Source organism: Rhineura floridana, chromosome 12 (assembly GCF_030035675.1).
Source record: "Rhineura floridana isolate rRhiFlo1 chromosome 12, rRhiFlo1.hap2, whole genome shotgun sequence".
NCBI lineage: Eukaryota > Metazoa > Chordata > Lepidosauria > Squamata > Rhineuridae > Rhineura > Rhineura floridana.
In genome coordinates, this window is record NC_084491.1 from 38,532,845 (window position 1) to 38,549,715 (window position 16,871).

Sequence of the window (16,871 nt, forward strand, 5' to 3'; positions counted from 1 at the left end):
AACTTGCCATCACTTAGTGGAGAAGCTGAGTTATTCAGCACAGAAGGCTGCTGGTTTCCAACCCACAACAAATTTGCCAGAGTTTGTAATGTAATAATAAGAGTTTCACCATGCCTGGTATCATCTCTCTCCTGCATAAACAGAAACGATTGTATAATATGCTGTGAAATTTTACCTTGTCAAAGATGGGAACATTTCTCTGCTTACATATCTCCAGCTACACGGTTGTTTCTACAACCTCCCTATTCATTCCTTTTTGATTTGCACAAATGCAGATGAATATTAAGTTTAGATCAAGCGTGGGTGGCGGCAGGTGAGTCACAGTGGGAGAGTTTGCAAAGTCACATTCAGTTGGGATAAAATGCTTATTCCAAAGATCCTTTCTCCCATTTTCGATCTTGCCTTGCATGCTATGAGTTGGTAGCACACCAGTGCTCATCTTGCACATTCAAAACAAAACAAAACAAAGCCCTGGTTGATGAGTGACACCAGCAGTTGTGGTGCCCAGGTACCCACCAACCCCTTAGGGCAGCCTTTGCCAATTTGGTGTCCTCCATATGATTTAGATTGCAACTCCCATTTGCCCCCTGCCAGCACAGCCATGCTAGCTGGGGCTGATGGGAGTTCAGAACATCTGGAGGGCACCAGCTTGGTAAAGGCTGCAATATTGTTATAGTGGTTAGACTAGGACCTATGAGATCCAGGTTCAAATTCCTCTCAGCCATGAAACTCACTGGGTGACCTTGAGCTAGGCACTATTTCTCAGCCTAAACTACTTCACAGGGTTGTTGTGAGGATAAAATGAGGGTGAGGACAAAGTCCATTTACACAATCCTGAGTGCCTCAGAGTAAGGATGAGATAAACATATAATAAAGTAAAACTAAGATGGGGGAGGGCAGGAGTTTGGGTCTCAGTGACAAAGGCCCAAGATGCTCAAGCTTGCCACGCAAAGAGCAAATTTAGTTGATGTCTGCTTTTCTGGAAATGAATACTCACTTTCACCTGCCACTGAGTTTTTTTGCCTTCCAGCTGCGATTTTCAAATTTCATATTAATTGCCATTAATAAATGAATATCATTACTCTAACCACTCCGCAAGAGCAGTGAGGGTTGTATGTTCTCTCCACTCGATACACTCAGATAAGTTTGCCTCTCTGTCCATCTCCCTCCACTGCCTGTTCAGCACCATTTCTTTTTGAGATTCATCTCACTGTTAAGGCACATCATTCAGTCTGGACTCTGTCCTTCATGTTCTAATTCCTTGGAGTAAGAAAGAAAAAAAGATTGCTGTTATAGACAGGCACAATGCAGAGGCCTGCCTTCATTGATTTGCATATCAGGCAGGAGCATGTCAACCTTCCCTCTTCTGCCAAGGTAATCTCCACAAACAAGCATGTACTTTGCATGTACGTCAGCGAGGAGCTACACAAAATCACAGTACACTCTTCTTTATTAGAAACCAAATCCATTACGATGCACGCTAAGTTCCCGGCACTACAACAGGGTGTAATCTATAAATCATATGCCACAAGTATTTATGCTGCCTGTCAGCTCTTATTCTTAGTGCCCAAGTTAAGCATTTTTCCATTTAGTGATTCTCAGCATCAAAGTGGCATTTTAAGAACTTTTTTTTTCAAACAGCCATGAAGCGTTTCAAAATCTGCCTTTGGCTGGCCATTGGTGGGAAGGCTAAGCATGTTTCATAATCACCCTACTCAAAATACAAATGTTGCATCATGAAAACTCAGATGTTGTACAGGAATGCATTATTAACTGCAAAATCTATATAGTGCTACATAAAAGAAAAGACTTCATGTGATGCCTAATGAATTTGCTGCCACAAGATGTGGTAATGGCCAATAACTTGTATCAGGGGTGGAAAACCCTCCAGATGTTGTTGGTCTCCAACTTTCCTCCAGCATGGCCATTTGTGAGGGATGATGAGAATTGCAGTCCAGCAAAATCCGGCTACAGAATCCCCACCTCAGCTTATGTGGCATTCAAAAGGAGTTTAGGCAAATTCATGGAAGAAAATAAGTCTACCAATGAATATTAGTCACATTGGCTAGTTGGAATATCCATGTTCAGAACTATTTTGCCTCTGAATACCAGTTGCTGGGGTGCAAACAGCAGGGAAAAGATGCTCTTATGCCCTACTTGTGGGCTTCCTAGCGACATGTGGTTGGTCAGTGTGGGAAGCAGAGCATTGGATAAGATGGACTTTGGATATGATCCAGGAGGGCTGTTCTTGTATTCTTTCAAGTTAACAGTTTAGTACAATTGCTGTTTTGGGATATGTTGGGAAGATTGTGGCAAAGAAAGGAAGAAACACACATGGCACAGGTGAATACAAATGGGAAGTCAAGAATTAGAAACCACTGGAGAAAAGAGTATCCTTGCTTTTGAAGCTTCACATAAGTATGTAACAGACTATAAAATAAATTGTTTGGGATATTTCAGACACCTCCACACAACCAGACGGTCTAACAAGAATTTTTTTAAAAAAAATTAAAAATGAGAAGTCGCACTTCATGACAGTTTTCAGATTCAGTGCCTGTTGGCACGAGTCTGAATAAGGAAATCTGCAGTTCAGCCTCCAGGGGAAATCTGTCTCTGACCCTAAGGTCACCATCCTTGAGGACAAAAAAAGTGTAGGTTGATAGATAAACTACGAGGCTGTTGAATTAGAGTGCATTTACAATTTGACCCTTTGCCATTTGGATTTATCGTGGATCAATGTCTCAGAATATTTATACATGTTTAGATTGTTAATGAGTGGTAAGCTGAATCATTCTAAATCTGCTATATACTTGCCCTCACTTGAACAGATTGGATGTAATGCAGCAAGTTAAGTGTGTGTAACCATCACAGTTATGTGTCATGCTATAGTTCAAGGTCTCATTAATACTAAAATACTTATTCTTACCACTGATTTCAGATGGATTTAGAGGCAACCCAGTTTTTGCTGGATTGAGCCTATTAACTGACCTCTAGCTGGAAACTGAACTCTACCTGGAGACTGTTGTAACTCCCATCGGGGATCAGTCTACCCCATCTGCAGGCTGTGCTGCATGTAGGAGTTTTGGAATATGCCTTCTTCTAGTAATTCCCAGGAAGCAGGCATATTTATTTATTTATAAGCTTTATTGTCCACCCTTCACTATAATGTCCTAGGGCTGATTACAACAATATAATATAAAATTATAAAAACAGGTATAATAGCTACAATAATTTTTAAAAACCTGTACTTTCATCATGGCTCCTTTTTTAAAAACCCCCATCAAAACCAAAGCTTGCAAAAGCATCAAAACCAGGCTGGGTAGCGCAATCTTGTGTTTTGTTCGCACACCTGTAAGTGCAACCACTGGAATAGTCTCTCCTTGCATGTTCAGAAACCTTATGAAACAGCTGCTGGATTACTTTTTCTTTTTCCTTTAGAAATGTAACAAGGGTGTCTGTTTCTGTCTCTCCCCCTCCCCACCCCAGGTTGCTGCGTTTGCTGCTAAACAACTTATTGACATATTTCTCCTGGAACGTGTGATAGGGAAGATGAGTTTGCAGGGCCCAAGGTTTTCTGGGAAGGAGCACTCAAGCATGATTTTAGATAGTGAGTATTGAGCGGCTGGGGGTTGGGGTTGGGGTGGGGAGGCTGAATGCCTGTAAATTTGGAAAAAGGCATAATATCGTGGATTTACTTAATGCTGCAGATCAAAGAAGCCTTTTGCAAAGACTAAAGGGCTGGCAGAGATGTGAGCTTTGATTACATTTCTGAGGAAGGTTACAAAGGCATAAACAATGCTTGTTGGGCCTGTATATGATAAATAATAGGCATATCTACACAGTAGACTTAAAGCACCATAATAGTGCATCTGCCACCAGGTGCAGGGTTTACTTTGCATGCTATGACAAACCACTTATAAGTTAGCAGTCTAGCAAAGGTAGAATCCTGTGGATAGCAACTTGTGCCCATGATTGACTAGCCATGATCTGGGAGTCAAACATGCTGGACATTCAAGTAGGCCCTCCATTCTCAGACATTTTTCCTAAAGCAAAATTCAAAGAGAATTTGGATGAAGCAGGGGGAGAATCCTTTTTGGACAATATATCTTTGATTTACTGAAGAAAGTCAAAAGCGTTTTGAGAAGGCCAGCAAAAATTCTCAAAGAAGCACTACACATTCCTATGTCTGTGGGATTTAAACCAACATGAAATTAAAAGCAAGTTTGGAGGTTCCTGAAATGCCTGCGAAATGCCTGAAGAACTTTGTCTGCGTAGCATACATTTAAAACACATGTTTCCCCTGAAATTAGCTTACCCCTCACTGAGCTACAGTTCCCAGAACCCTTAACAGACTATAGTTCCCAGGGTTCTTTGAACAGAACATGTCATTTAAATGTGCTTTAAATGTATGTTGTGTATGCAGCCAAATTTCCATAGGGTTAACATACTTGCTCAATAGAGTTTCACACATCCCTTAAGAAAATTCCTGTACACCAATTTTTTGGGGGATGTATCCGTAATGTTGCAATGGTTGATTTTTCTAGGGAAGGATACACCAGTCTTAGGGATTTTGCATGTGTTAATGGCATGTTGAGGGCCAATGTTTGCCCTACTGTACTTTCTCTCTCTTTTTTTTAAGCCCACAGCAGGCCGGGGGTGGTGGTGAGGTGTAGGAGCTAGATCATGAACATAGTGGGAGGGCTTGGTTGGAATTCAGACTGGAATTGCCCCTCCCCAGAACTTCTATTTACATTGGGAAGAAAGCTCCCATTGGTACCAATGAGAGTTTTCCCCCCCATTGCAAAAAGCAGGCACTGGGAAGGAGGATCCCAACTGGGGTCACAGCAAGCACAAAGGGTTAAAGCTTTCCTCCCCCTATGCTGAGGACCCACTCTGGCTCCTCCCCCCACCTTGCACCAGCAATTCATGTTAAAAAAAGATGTCAAGCACATCAGAGCAAATTGCATGACAAACATCATGTCCAATGTGGCCCTCAATCTTCCTTGCCCACCTTTTCCTTCCAGATTTGATTTTCGATATTCTTCTCAGGCAGTTCTTTAGCATTCAGCAGCAGCAGCGAGTTTCCTCCGAAAACATTCCCCTGGGAGATTTCCATCTGAAAGCTTTTACCAATGTGGTAAGGAGGCTCATATTCTAAAATGTTGATTGTTTTGGCCGCCTTGTATCATCCCTGTGCTGCAGCATCCAGAGGAGTTTCACCCGCCCCCTCCTCTCCTCCACCTCTGTCAGGGCAGGCATGGGGCTAATTAAGGGGAAAGGGTTGGATGTAACAGAGAGAGATTACTTGAGAGCTCCTTGCAGTGATCATGGGCTGTGGGGTTTTCTCCCTTTCTTTTGCTAATCATGCACACAAAGCTTATTGTTCCTTCTAATAGCTGTTTCCCAATTAATTATTCTGAATTCTTTTTAACCTTCACAGTGCTGAAGATAAGTCAAACACTTCAGTGCAGTGATTGCTGGAGGTGCATAGTAGTTGGGTCCTTGTGTTCACAGAACAGCAGTTCTGCAAGCACCATATGCTAGCTTTTCATTAAAAGAGAACTTTTACACAGTGGAGCATGCAAAACTGGCATTCCACACCTGTAATTTGAAATGGTACTCTGCCACCTCATTCTCTGTTATGTGTAGTTGACTCCAAAGCTTGTTTAGCCTCCATGGGCAGCTTGCTTCACAATGAGCATAAGAAGAGCTTTGCTGTATTAGGCCCAAGGCCTGTCTAGTCCAGCATCCTGTTCTCACAGTGGCAAGCCAAGTGGCTGTGGGAAGCCTGCAAGCAAGACCTGAGTGCAACAGCACTCTCCCTGCTTGTGATAATCAGCAGCTGGTATTGAGAGGCAGAGCATAGCCATCATGGCTAGTAGTCATTGATAGCCCTATCCTCCGTGAATTTGTCTAATCCTCTTTTAAAGCCATCCACGTTGGTGGCAGTCACTGCATCTTGTGGGTGCAAACAGTTTAACTAAGCATTCTGAATTACGTTATCAGTCTTAGAATGTTTAACCTAAATTGGGCTCCTCCCCTTTAACCCAATTCTTCATGTCCCATTCTCACTGGATGTATAAACAATTGTTCTCCCTCAGTTGTTCCAACAGCCTTTTAAATATAACCTGTTTGCAACATTCTGACAGCCTGAGTGCAGATCATAATTCTTGTAGTGCAGAAATCGAGATCCACTGGTCTTAGCTTGTTATTTTTACAGAATTAAGAACTCATCAAATGGTTAGTGTCTTATGACTTGGAGTTAGAGCACACTTGCGGGGTTTTTTTCTGAATTATTGCTCTTTGTCCCTTTGCTATATATTCAGCATAGCTTCCATTATCTCCAATAGATCCTTGCTTACCACACATCAGATATAAATGTGGAGCAGCCTGAACGAGAATGCTACAATTACTCTGGATGTCTTGACCAAAGTTTGAAATGTGATTTATTCATAAGCCTTATGAAAGTCAATAAGTCCTATTCTTGATTCCTAGATATTAAAGTCCCAGAGCCACAGGAAGGTGATTGTTCTGATATGTCCTTGAATGACCTTCCATATGCCCATAATCACTTTGTAACCACTTTGTGTCCTGTCCCCAGCCCCCGCAGCTTGAAGGAAGGATGTGCTATTTTTCAAATGGTTCCTATTGTTTCCCTGTGTGGCTTCTGCAGATCAAGTAGAATGCTGACACTCAAGGGATGTATATCGCTATTAGGAGGAGAAAATATTATGATGGGAAATCATTGCAAACCAGGGATTTGAAAATCTAATCTGCCAGTAGATGGCAGCAAAGTAAGCAAGTTTTAAATTCCACTTTGTACCACAAGAAGCCTTAAAAATAGATCTTAAAATGTGAAAGATTGTCAGGGCACATGGTTTGCATTTCTTCCAGGTCTGGCACATTCTTTTGACTCTAATCTGATGGTATATTGCTTTGTCTCAGATTACTCAAGTGGCTGCCACTCCTTTTGTTATGAAAACAACAATGTGGTTTACATCAAATCAGATTTCTCTCTGTATCTTCCATTTCATGTTTTAAAAAACAACGCACAAAACCTTTGTGATTTAACCTCACTTGTGTAAAGGCCTCAATTTAAAGAAAGCATTAAGCTCATTTCTTTCCCTGGATCAGTTCCTGCCTCCACTTCTTCCTTTTCATCTGAATTCTGGGATGGTTGTCTTGTGTGTTCCAGGCTTTAGATGTTATCTTGACAGAGCTGAATAAAGTGGCGGACGAGGACATGGAAGATCTGCTGGAATATGAAACGAAAGCTCAGGTAGAAAGGATTCTGTGGCAGAGGGATGGTTTTATTTTAAGCATTTGAAGGGACAGACAACAATATTTGCATTAACGTTAAGAATGTAAACATCAGAATGTAAGTACATGTCCTCTCCTAGATCACATCATCTGTCCATCTTGTCCAGCATCCACTTTCTTTCCAGTAGCCAGACAGATTCTTCCAGGAAGAACATAAGCAGAGATGAATGCAACAGAACATGAATGAAAAAAGCAGAGCATGAATGCCCTCCTCCCCTCTGCATAGAATCCCAGTCTGAACTTGAAGGTTCCATTTAGTTATCATGACCAATACCCACTGATAGACTTATACGAACATTTGTCTAATTATATGTTGCCCACCACTACATCTTGTGATGCTAGCAGCAGCGGCAACAGATTCCATAAATTAATTATGCATGATGTGAAGAAGTCATTTTTATGTACAGTAGGGCCCCACTGTTATGACGGGTTACGTTCCGGATCCCCGCTGTAAAGCGAAAACCACTGTAAAGCGGAACTCATTGAATAGAATGGCACACGATGCCCAAAAACTGTCATAAAAGCGGAACAAGCGCTGTATGAGTGGGGCTTTAGTGTAATTGCTTCTAATTGAGACCACTGTATTAGCGAATCGCTGTAAAGCAGGGCCCTACTGTAGTGTTTTGCAGATTTTGCAATTAATTAATTATAAGTAATTTACCAAACTTCTATAAACGTGTGCAAGCCCACTTTAAGTCATGTAAGCCCATGGCCATCACCACAACTTGTGGCGGCAAATTTCACAAATTAAATTATGTGTAATGGTCTAGCTGTTTGCTGTGCATATATATATGAGCGGAGTACAAGACGCAACCAATAATTGCTGTAGGGCTGGAGCCCTTTCATCCCCCTGGCCGTGGATACGAACTGTTTCTATAATTTTGTTTCAGGAACCCATCATATCAAGGAGTCTAGCACCTAATACTTGATTGGCCTGGGGCATTTGGCAGGCAGGGCTGCAGCCCTTGATGATGAGGTTGCCCAGCCTACAGAGAGGCTGGAGTGGCTATGCAAGCCTCAGAATGTCCCTTCCTATCTCCATGTTTTCTGGGTACCATGGCCAATTATTGGAAGCTGCTTGGATTATCTCAAGGTGGCTGATTTAATGACATTCACCTCTTGTTTTCTAAGTGTGCAGTTACCATCGTTCCCTTGCATCAGGAAAGGACAGAAGGTAAGGCCTCTTGCACCAGGCCCAACACCCAATCTGTAGGCTCCATACTCCCTGTCAATCCCAGGGAGTGATGCTGTACCCCTGTTCCTTCCTGTGCCTTAATAGGTTTGTGAGGTCTGAGCATACTGTAGATTGTCCCACGCAGCTTTCTGCATGAGACCACAGCTTTGGGCTATTCAGCTTTTGTTGAGCCCTGTACTTACTATGCCATGTTTAATGCAGATGCCAAATACTCTCATCTATAAATGACTGAAGACACATGAGCCTTTTACTCTATTACATCTGCTTATCATACATCTATTAAAACTAGGATTTGCACTGAGAAGTATTAGCAGAATGTCTCTCTCTGAACAAAATTGATCCTCTGCTCTCATGGAAGGGCTTGTTACATGATTGATTGAGATAAATATTTAAATCATTCTCTCTCTGATATATTTCATTTACAAGGACAAGAGTCTTTAACAGAAGTGGAAGTGAGAAAAAGATACCCCGAATAATGTAAGACTGTTGATATGCTTACTTTTCACCTAGCGTATATGTGAGATGAACACTATGTTATGTTTATCTTGATTCTCCATGTGATGCAAGAACAGACAGGAAATGAGCCTATTTGAACACAAAGTTTTATTAAGAATAAACCATGTTTAAATTATTTGGCTGAATGTATGATAAAAAGGGACAGAAGGTTCACCAAGTTTGTATCAAAGGGGAGCGGGGAGACATCGCAGCAATCCAGAGTGCCCTTGTGAGCTATTTACTGAGTTCAGGAAAAATGTGAGCATAATAAAAAGGGATAGCATCTCAGGCTGAAACATAGGTCTTGTCTACACTAGAAACTGTAATCAGTCCTTGCCCCTTTAAATGTCATGACTTCTCCAAGAATCCTGGGAATTGCAGTTCGGTGGGGTGCTGAGATTTTCCCCCTAGAGATCCGTACACAATTCCCCCTCACATAAATTTTAATCCACAGGTTTCTGTGGGAAGAGGGCATGCCTGATAAATCTGTAGTATGGATATGTCCACACTGTGTCAGAGCTTTTGATAAATGTGGTGGTAGGTTGCAGAAGAGACACTTCCCCTGATGGATATGTTTCTATAGTAAAACTTTTTGCCTGAATGCACTACAGTGTAATTATAGAAGGCTTCCAAAAGAAGACACTGCCAGAAAACAAATCAGTCACCCAATGTTTCATCTTAAATCTATTTGAGCAAACAAATGAAGAGGAAGCAGAGTGCCCAGACCTCAAAAAACAGAAATGCTTGTTCATATGAACAAAAGCTTGCTCATATAAAATTGAACTTGTGAGTGGCAACTATGGTAGCTGTAACAGAAACGATGGCTTTTTCCATAGCAACCACTCTAGGGTGACATTTTTCAAGATGCATGAAGATTTCCCCCATCTATTGATCCTTTTAGCCTCCTGGTGTGAATGCAGAACTTCAGCTGGTCATTCTATGAAGAAATTAACAATAGTTAATTTCTCTTGTGCATGCAAGGCTTGCAGAAACTGCCTAAAAAGAACACAAACACATAGTGAGACCCTGAACTAAATCACAGTGATTTAGCCTTCAAAGCTGGAGTGTAAAGGGAGCAATTCATACATTTCAGGACACCAACTCCATGACTACCTACAACCCATCTTCCTTTTCTCCCAGGGTCAAGTAGTCATCAAGCAGACAAAATAGTTTCCTCCAAAATTTAAACAGCAAAAGGGAGTGGGGATTGCTCTAAGAATGAATACAAAGAGGAAGTAACACAATCGACTATTTACTACGCGTCATGTTGGTCACATCCCTGACATGTAGAAGAGTGTGGTGCCCTGTTAATTTTTTCCAGCTTTCTTTAGAGTAAAGACCATTAAAAACAGGCCAACAACTCCAGTGCAGCAACAGACAAAGTGTTGTCGTAGATGGTGATGACTGACAACAGTGCAGGTCGCAGGTTTAGGGTTGCATGCTCTTATCCTACAGGGACTTAGAAAGGGTAAAGTAAATTACAGTACTTTAAATAGAAGCCGTGGATTAATTATGTTGGAACTGATTTATAGAGAATACACCATAACGATAGCTGGGTAACAATGAGCGGAAGCAGCCTGGCTTGAGGTCCAGTTGAAGTGCTGGTTGCTACAGAGAGAGATGAAGAGAGAGAACTCATGATGACTCACATTTTAAAGAAGCAGAGCCTGCATTTCTTGTACTGGTTTTGTACCAAAAGTAGAACACACTGTTGGAATAGGCAAATGTTGCATGTTCACTTGGGGGGGGGGATATTTGGAAAATATCCCATGTACCTGTTCACCATGATGTAACTTCCTTATGGGCGGGGTTAGTTACCTGGTTTCCTCCTTTCTTTGTCCTGGAGGATTTTTGAATATTCTCCATAGCTGATCTATCCACCATTGAGAGAGGCCGCATGGCAAATGATGCTCTCTGCTGAGAGCATCAATACCAAACCCTAAGATGGACTGAATACCTTCTATTTTCTTTCATCTAAGCTACAGCCTATGTTTCTAACATATGAAGAGGTTGTGAGTAAATGTTTTTATCTTTTACCTAAGAAGATTGTATCTGTTGTTATTTATATAGAGAAAGGTGGGGCTGGTTACATTCTCACTCTGCTGCTTGTGTTTTTATATCTCTGCTAAGAAATAGGACCAACCAAATTAGTTCCTATTTCTCTCTGGTATTTTTATAATACCGAACACACACTTGGGCATTATTAGTAATCCCCTGGACATGGCCAGTAAGATCTCAACAGTACAATACATTATTCTAAGGCTGCAAATATTTAATCAATGGTATAATAAAGTGGTTAGATTAATTTATTTAAAATACTTTTAATCAACTAAAAAGTGCCCCAAATTAATCAGACAACAGATTTTTAAAGTTATTGTTTTTAATACTAGTGCTCGTAAAAACTGAAGATAGCACAGCATCTAAAGAGGCATTCGCTTACAGGGAGAGAATGCTTTTTCTAAGATGATGCCTGCTACTGCACACTTGTGCATGATCTTAAAAACAAAGTATGCTTCTTGCTTCAGAACTACAGCTTTTTCCCATGTGCAAACTAATCAGCTAACTAGAACTCTTATGATTAATTAACAACTGTAATTGTACTGATTCACCATCTTTCTTTAGTGCTTTTGATTCAGTTGCACAGGAGTTCCCACCCTTTATCTCTCCCCAGCTTTTGTACTTAGTGATCTCTCTAGATGCATAAGGTTAGCATCAACATTCTCCCCACCCATAGTTGCTTACTGGTCAGTTTACTAAAAAAAGAACCTAGTGGAAACTAGAGTGGGATGACACATTCCTACCCTAGATTGGGGATGGTATGGATGTAAGGCACTAATTCTGTGATCAACCAGAAGCACCTTTCTGACTGTGTCATCCATTTCCCTATGGTACAGCAAGGGTGTGTAGAAAAATGTCTCTTATCAATCTTTGCATTCACTCCAGTCTTTAGCACTCTTCTCATTGCTCTCCTATTAGAGACTCATCTAAATCTAAACACACATTTGGTCACTATTGGGGGGGTTCCCAATGACCCCAGCATCAGTACAATACATATGGACAATTCCTGACACAAAAGGAATGCCTTAATTCCAAACTCTCCCAAGAGAATAACTTGTGAAATGCATTGATATATCACCTCGGCAGTTCTTCCCATCTTCCTGCAAGGTCCCTGTTACACAGCTGCACAGTGGCCCATCCACCTGGCTTGTGCATATCTGTTCACAGCCTCCATTATCTTCACACCAATCTAGACCTAAAATACAAGAGGCAAAGAAACAATAAAAGAAGAATCTTTCCAATAACTAAGGCAGTAGTAAGACCTCTTTTAAAGAAACCTTCCTTAGACCCAGATGACCTGAACAACTATAGACCGGTGGCGAATGTCCCCTTTTTGGGCAGGGTTCTGGAGCGGGTGGTTGCCGGTCAGCTCCAGGCGCTCTTGGATGAGACCGATTATCTGGATCTGTTTCAATCCGGTTTTAGGCCTGGTTTTGGCACCGAAACAGCCTTGGTCGCCCTGTACGATGACCTTTGTCGGGAGAGGGACAGAGGGAGTGTGACTCTGTTGATTCTCCTTGATCTCTCAGCGGTGTTTGATACCATCGACCATGGTATCCTTCTGGGGAGACTCGCGGAGTTGGGAGTTGGAGGCACTGCTTGGCAGTGGTTCCGCTCCTACTTGGCGGATCGTCACCAGAAGGTAGTACTTGGGGAACATTGCTCGACACCTTGGACTCTCCATTGTGGAGTCCCTCAGGGGTCGGTTTTGTCCCCCATGCTTTTTAACATCTACATGCAGCCTCTGGGTGCTGTCATCAGGAGTTTTGGAGTGCGTTGCCACCAGTACGCTGATGACACGCAGCTCTATTTCTCCTTTTCATCCTGTGAGTCTGTGGATGTGCTGAACCACTGCCTGACCGCGATAATGGACTGGATGAGAGCTAATAAACTGAGACTCAATCCAGACAAGACCGAGACACTGTTGGTTAATGCCTTCCCTGTTCAGATGGTGAATGTTTACCCTGTTCTAGATGGGGTTACACTCCCCTTGAAGGAACAGGTTCGTAGTCTGGGGGTGCTTTTCGATCCTTCCTTGTCTCTTGAGGCGCAAGTGGCCTCGGTGGCAAGGAATGCGTTCTACCACCTTCGGTTGGTAGCCCAGCTACGCCCCTATCTTGACAGGGATGACCTCGCCTCAGTTGTTCATGCTCTGGTAACTTCTAGGTTGGATTACTGTAATGCGCTCTACGTAGGGCTGCCCCTGAAGACAGTTCGGAAACTTCAGCTAGTGCAAAATGCAGCAGCCAGACTGCTGACAAGAACCAGCCGGTCAGCACATATAACACCTGTTCTGGCCCATTTGCACTGGCTACCTATCTGTTTCCGAGCCAGATTCAAGGTGCTGGTCATGACCTATAAAGCCTTACACGGCGTGGGACCGCAGTATCTTGTGGAACGCCTCTCCCACTATGAACCTACCCGGTCACTTCGCTCAGCAGCTAAGGCCCTCCTCCAGGTACCAACACATGAGGAAGCCCGGAGGACAGTTACACGATCTAGGGCCTTTTCTGTAGTGGCCCCTGAATTGTGGAATAGCCTCCCCGAAGAAATACGCCTGGCGCCTACGCTGCTATCTTTTCGGCGCCAGGCTAAGACCTTGCTATGCTCCCAGGCATTTTAATGTGTTTACTTTTATATTTCTGTGGTTTCTGTTTGTGTTTATTATTGTTCGGCTGTTTTTATTATGATATTTTGTATTTTAATCCTTTTGTACACCGCCCAGAGAGCTATTCGCTATGGGCAGTTTAAAAATGAAACAAATAAATAAATAAAAATAAATAAACTAGGACTGTAGTCTGGGTCAGAATGACACTGTGAAGAAATAGCTAAACAAAGATTATAAATGCTTCATGTTAAAGCAGGTTTCTACACAATGATGCTGGTTAGCAAGTCAAATTCAGAACGCATTCCATCTTCACTACTTAAAGCTTTTTTTTGCTTCCTTGGAGAGTATACTTTTTTAAAAAAGGTAGAATTCTGTCTCTGCAGTATGCTGAATTCCAGAACTGCTACTAAATTTAAAAATATGCCCATGCAGTAAAGTTAACCCATCATCTTTAATGAAACTGGAGAAATATCACACTTACGCTTTCTCCTGATTGGCCCCACAGAAATGATCTGCTCGTTGAGCTGTTTGGTATAGTCACTGGCCCTCCTGCTGTTCTGAGGACAGTTCTGACCAAACAAGAAGAGAAGAGTGCCCTAAGTGTGTGCATTTTAGAAATCAACCTAAAGGTCTAGAGCAGGGGTGGTTAAGCTGTGGCCCTTCAGATGTTGTTGGACACCTGATCCATCATCCAGGAATGATGGATGTTGTAGTCCAATGATATCTGGAGGTTCACAAGTTAGCTACCTGGCCTAGAGGCGTGAACAAAGGTAATCCTCCTAGGGATCCTAGAATTTAGAAGCGACCACTGAGAAATCTATAATGTACCATCCCCTCCACCTCAAAATGCATGCAGTTCCCCATCTACATGGATGTTGTAGTGGGTTTCCTGCATCAGCAGCAGGTTAGACTATATTATCTGAGGTCATTTCAAACTCTATGATTCCATCTCAGGGCACTTTGAATAGGTTCTTTCTTCCAGACCATAAACAATGAGGTAAGTTTATATAGGATGGAGATAATCCCTACATAGAGTTTAAGCTCTGTAAATCTACAGGGCAAGGATATAACGCTCCATGCCACCTACTATTTTGCAAGAGTATCTTTCTGAGTCGCAAAGTGAAACAGCACAGTGGAGGTGAACCTCATCGTAATCACCGATGAACTTGAAGACAGTGACATGAAAGCGGCAAGTCAGTGAAACTCCATTCTCTTCAATCCCAATGGTGTTGTCCTTTATATTCTGGCAACTACAACACACAAAAGTCCACCAGTTGGTCCCAGTTCCCAACATAGCTGTGAGGAATATTTTGAGTCATCTTTGTAAGCTCAAAAATTAAGGAAGGAAAAAGGTGTCACTCACCCTTCTTCAATGATGAAGTATCTGAGCTTGTCATTGCTGTCTCTGGAAGGTGTTGCATAACATTTGTTCAGCATTAGGATAAGATGGGTGGAATCTGCCCCAAGGACAAAGACACCAACGTACAGCACATCACGGGTTGTCAGCACCACTTCTCCCTGCCGGTAGGGATGCTTGTAGGAGGAGTTTTTGTACAGCGCCATCTTGGTCGTAAAACTCCCTTCTTGTGTAGGCACTGTCAGGTTAATCACACTAGAAAGGAGAGATAAAATACATGAAGAATAAATGAAGACAGAATGACAAACTATGACATTTGCTGTTTGAGAAAAGCAAGACTAAATCTGCCCCAGGTGCCCATTCATTTATTTTTTAGATTTATACCATGCCTTTCCAAATATATTGTCAGAATGGCTTACAATAAAATATTAAAAACACCATAAAATAACGAATGCATTAAAATAAGCCATAAACAGCAATTCAGCTACCTAAATCTTTCCTCATTCTTCAGGCACTGTAGCATGAACTATGACTCACTGTTCTGTTTCCTAATGATTTTATAGTGTCACCCAATGTTTGAAAATTCTTGTGTATAGACAAGCATCAAAGCCTTACACATGAGGGACTAGATCTTTTGCACTCTTGCATGCAGATATATGAGAATCAAAGACTGTTCAGAGCAGTACTAACTGAGCAGTTACAGGGCTACTTCATTCTATGCTAATGTAAGTTTTTGCAAAAAGGAGATCTCATGGATCTTCACTCACAGAAACAACGTAATGGTTGTGTACATGGAGCCGATGAATTGGACTGCATATATGTCATCTTTCTGATGGGGCACTGTTAACCCAATAGCATAGCTCAACACATGACATCATTCTCAGGAATTCAAGCATGGACGACATCAGCATTTTTTAAAAAAGGAGTTGTATCTGATATAATGTATGAACAGGCTCCAATGTATTCCTGTGGGTGTTGCCTCAGAAGATCCTGTCCTCTTCCAGATAAACAAGATGGAGGCGCTTTATCCACCCAACTGACTTCTCCAAGCACACAAAAAGGCAGATGTTTCTTTTACCTGAGCATGGGCCTCACAACAGAATCCAAAGAAATTTTGATGTCAAGCTCATAAGCGCAGGAGAATTCAACATTGATGGTTCGGTCCCGGGTGATTACGTTTCCCGTGTTGTTTGCACTTTCAATCCAGACTGTGTTTTTGTACATGATGTGGGTGCTGTTGGACTGTGCAGAGGAAAACGAGAGAGGGGAAAAGATACATGTAGAAAAAATAAAGGCCTCCCAAGTGTGCTTACACCCTCTTGAGACTTGTATTGTTCTAATAGTATCCAAAGCCATATCTGTGCTGCAGACTTCTAGTCTAATCCTATACATGTCTACTCAGAAGTAACTCCCATTGAGTTCAGTGGAATTTACTTTCAGGTAAGCAAGTACAGAATTGTAGTCTAAATGTTCTTACTGTAATTGAGTGGAATGAAGGCAGCCATCTAACAAGAGACTAACCCAGAAAAAACAATCTTGAGTAAATTACTCTGTGTTCTGTAGATAGCCGGAGAGAAATGGCAAGTCTTGCAAGTTTAGTAAGACACCTATTAGGATGCTAAGAGCCTATGGCCACGACCTCAGATCTCCAGCACCAATGCATTAATTGACATCCATAGGGAGAATTAATGAAGGATTTTAAAGGAGCTTTTCTTCTGGAAGTATCTGTATGAGGAATAAAATAGGGCTTTTAAAATATATGATGTAGGGCTATAAGCTTCAGTGGAGTAATAGTTGCTCCTAATGCCTGCTACTGCCTCTGTGATGCCACCTTTCAT

General features: G+C 41.9%; 2 protein-coding genes across 9 annotated transcripts in view; one reads left to right on the plus strand and one right to left on the minus strand.

The window, feature by feature from the left end:
- LOC133368273 (uncharacterized) overlaps nucleotides 1-16,871 on the plus strand; it is a 32,938-nt gene that overhangs the window by 13,379 nt on the left and 2,688 nt on the right. For 3 of the 8 annotated variants that reach the window (XM_061592276.1, XM_061592275.1, XM_061592277.1), the window contains 4 exons: nucleotides 3,487-3,607; nucleotides 5,025-5,137; nucleotides 7,196-7,279; nucleotides 8,452-9,083. In XM_061592276.1, coding sequence (XP_061448260.1) covers nucleotides 3,487-3,607; nucleotides 5,025-5,137; nucleotides 7,196-7,279; nucleotides 8,452-8,565 — 432 coding nt within the window. In that variant the 3' untranslated portion in view covers nucleotides 8,566-9,083. Of the gene's footprint in view, nucleotides 1-3,486; nucleotides 3,608-5,024; nucleotides 5,138-7,195; nucleotides 7,280-8,210; nucleotides 9,084-16,871 lie in introns of those variants that run through there. The other 5 variants (XR_009758616.1, XM_061592278.1, XM_061592281.1 and 2 more) reach the window with 5 other exon arrangements.
- Nucleotides 9,144-16,871, minus strand: part of TECTA (tectorin alpha) — an 87,651-nt gene continuing 79,923 nt past the window's right edge. Inside the window, exons 18-23 of the mRNA XM_061592268.1 lie at nucleotides 16,112-16,275; nucleotides 15,040-15,288; nucleotides 14,764-14,926; nucleotides 14,158-14,245; nucleotides 12,147-12,263; nucleotides 9,144-10,618 (exon numbers count right to left, since the gene is read on the minus strand). Coding sequence (XP_061448252.1) covers nucleotides 10,521-10,618; nucleotides 12,147-12,263; nucleotides 14,158-14,245; nucleotides 14,764-14,926; nucleotides 15,040-15,288; nucleotides 16,112-16,275 — 879 coding nt within the window. The 3' untranslated portion in view covers nucleotides 9,144-10,520. The remainder of the gene's footprint in view (nucleotides 10,619-12,146; nucleotides 12,264-14,157; nucleotides 14,246-14,763; nucleotides 14,927-15,039; nucleotides 15,289-16,111; nucleotides 16,276-16,871) is intronic.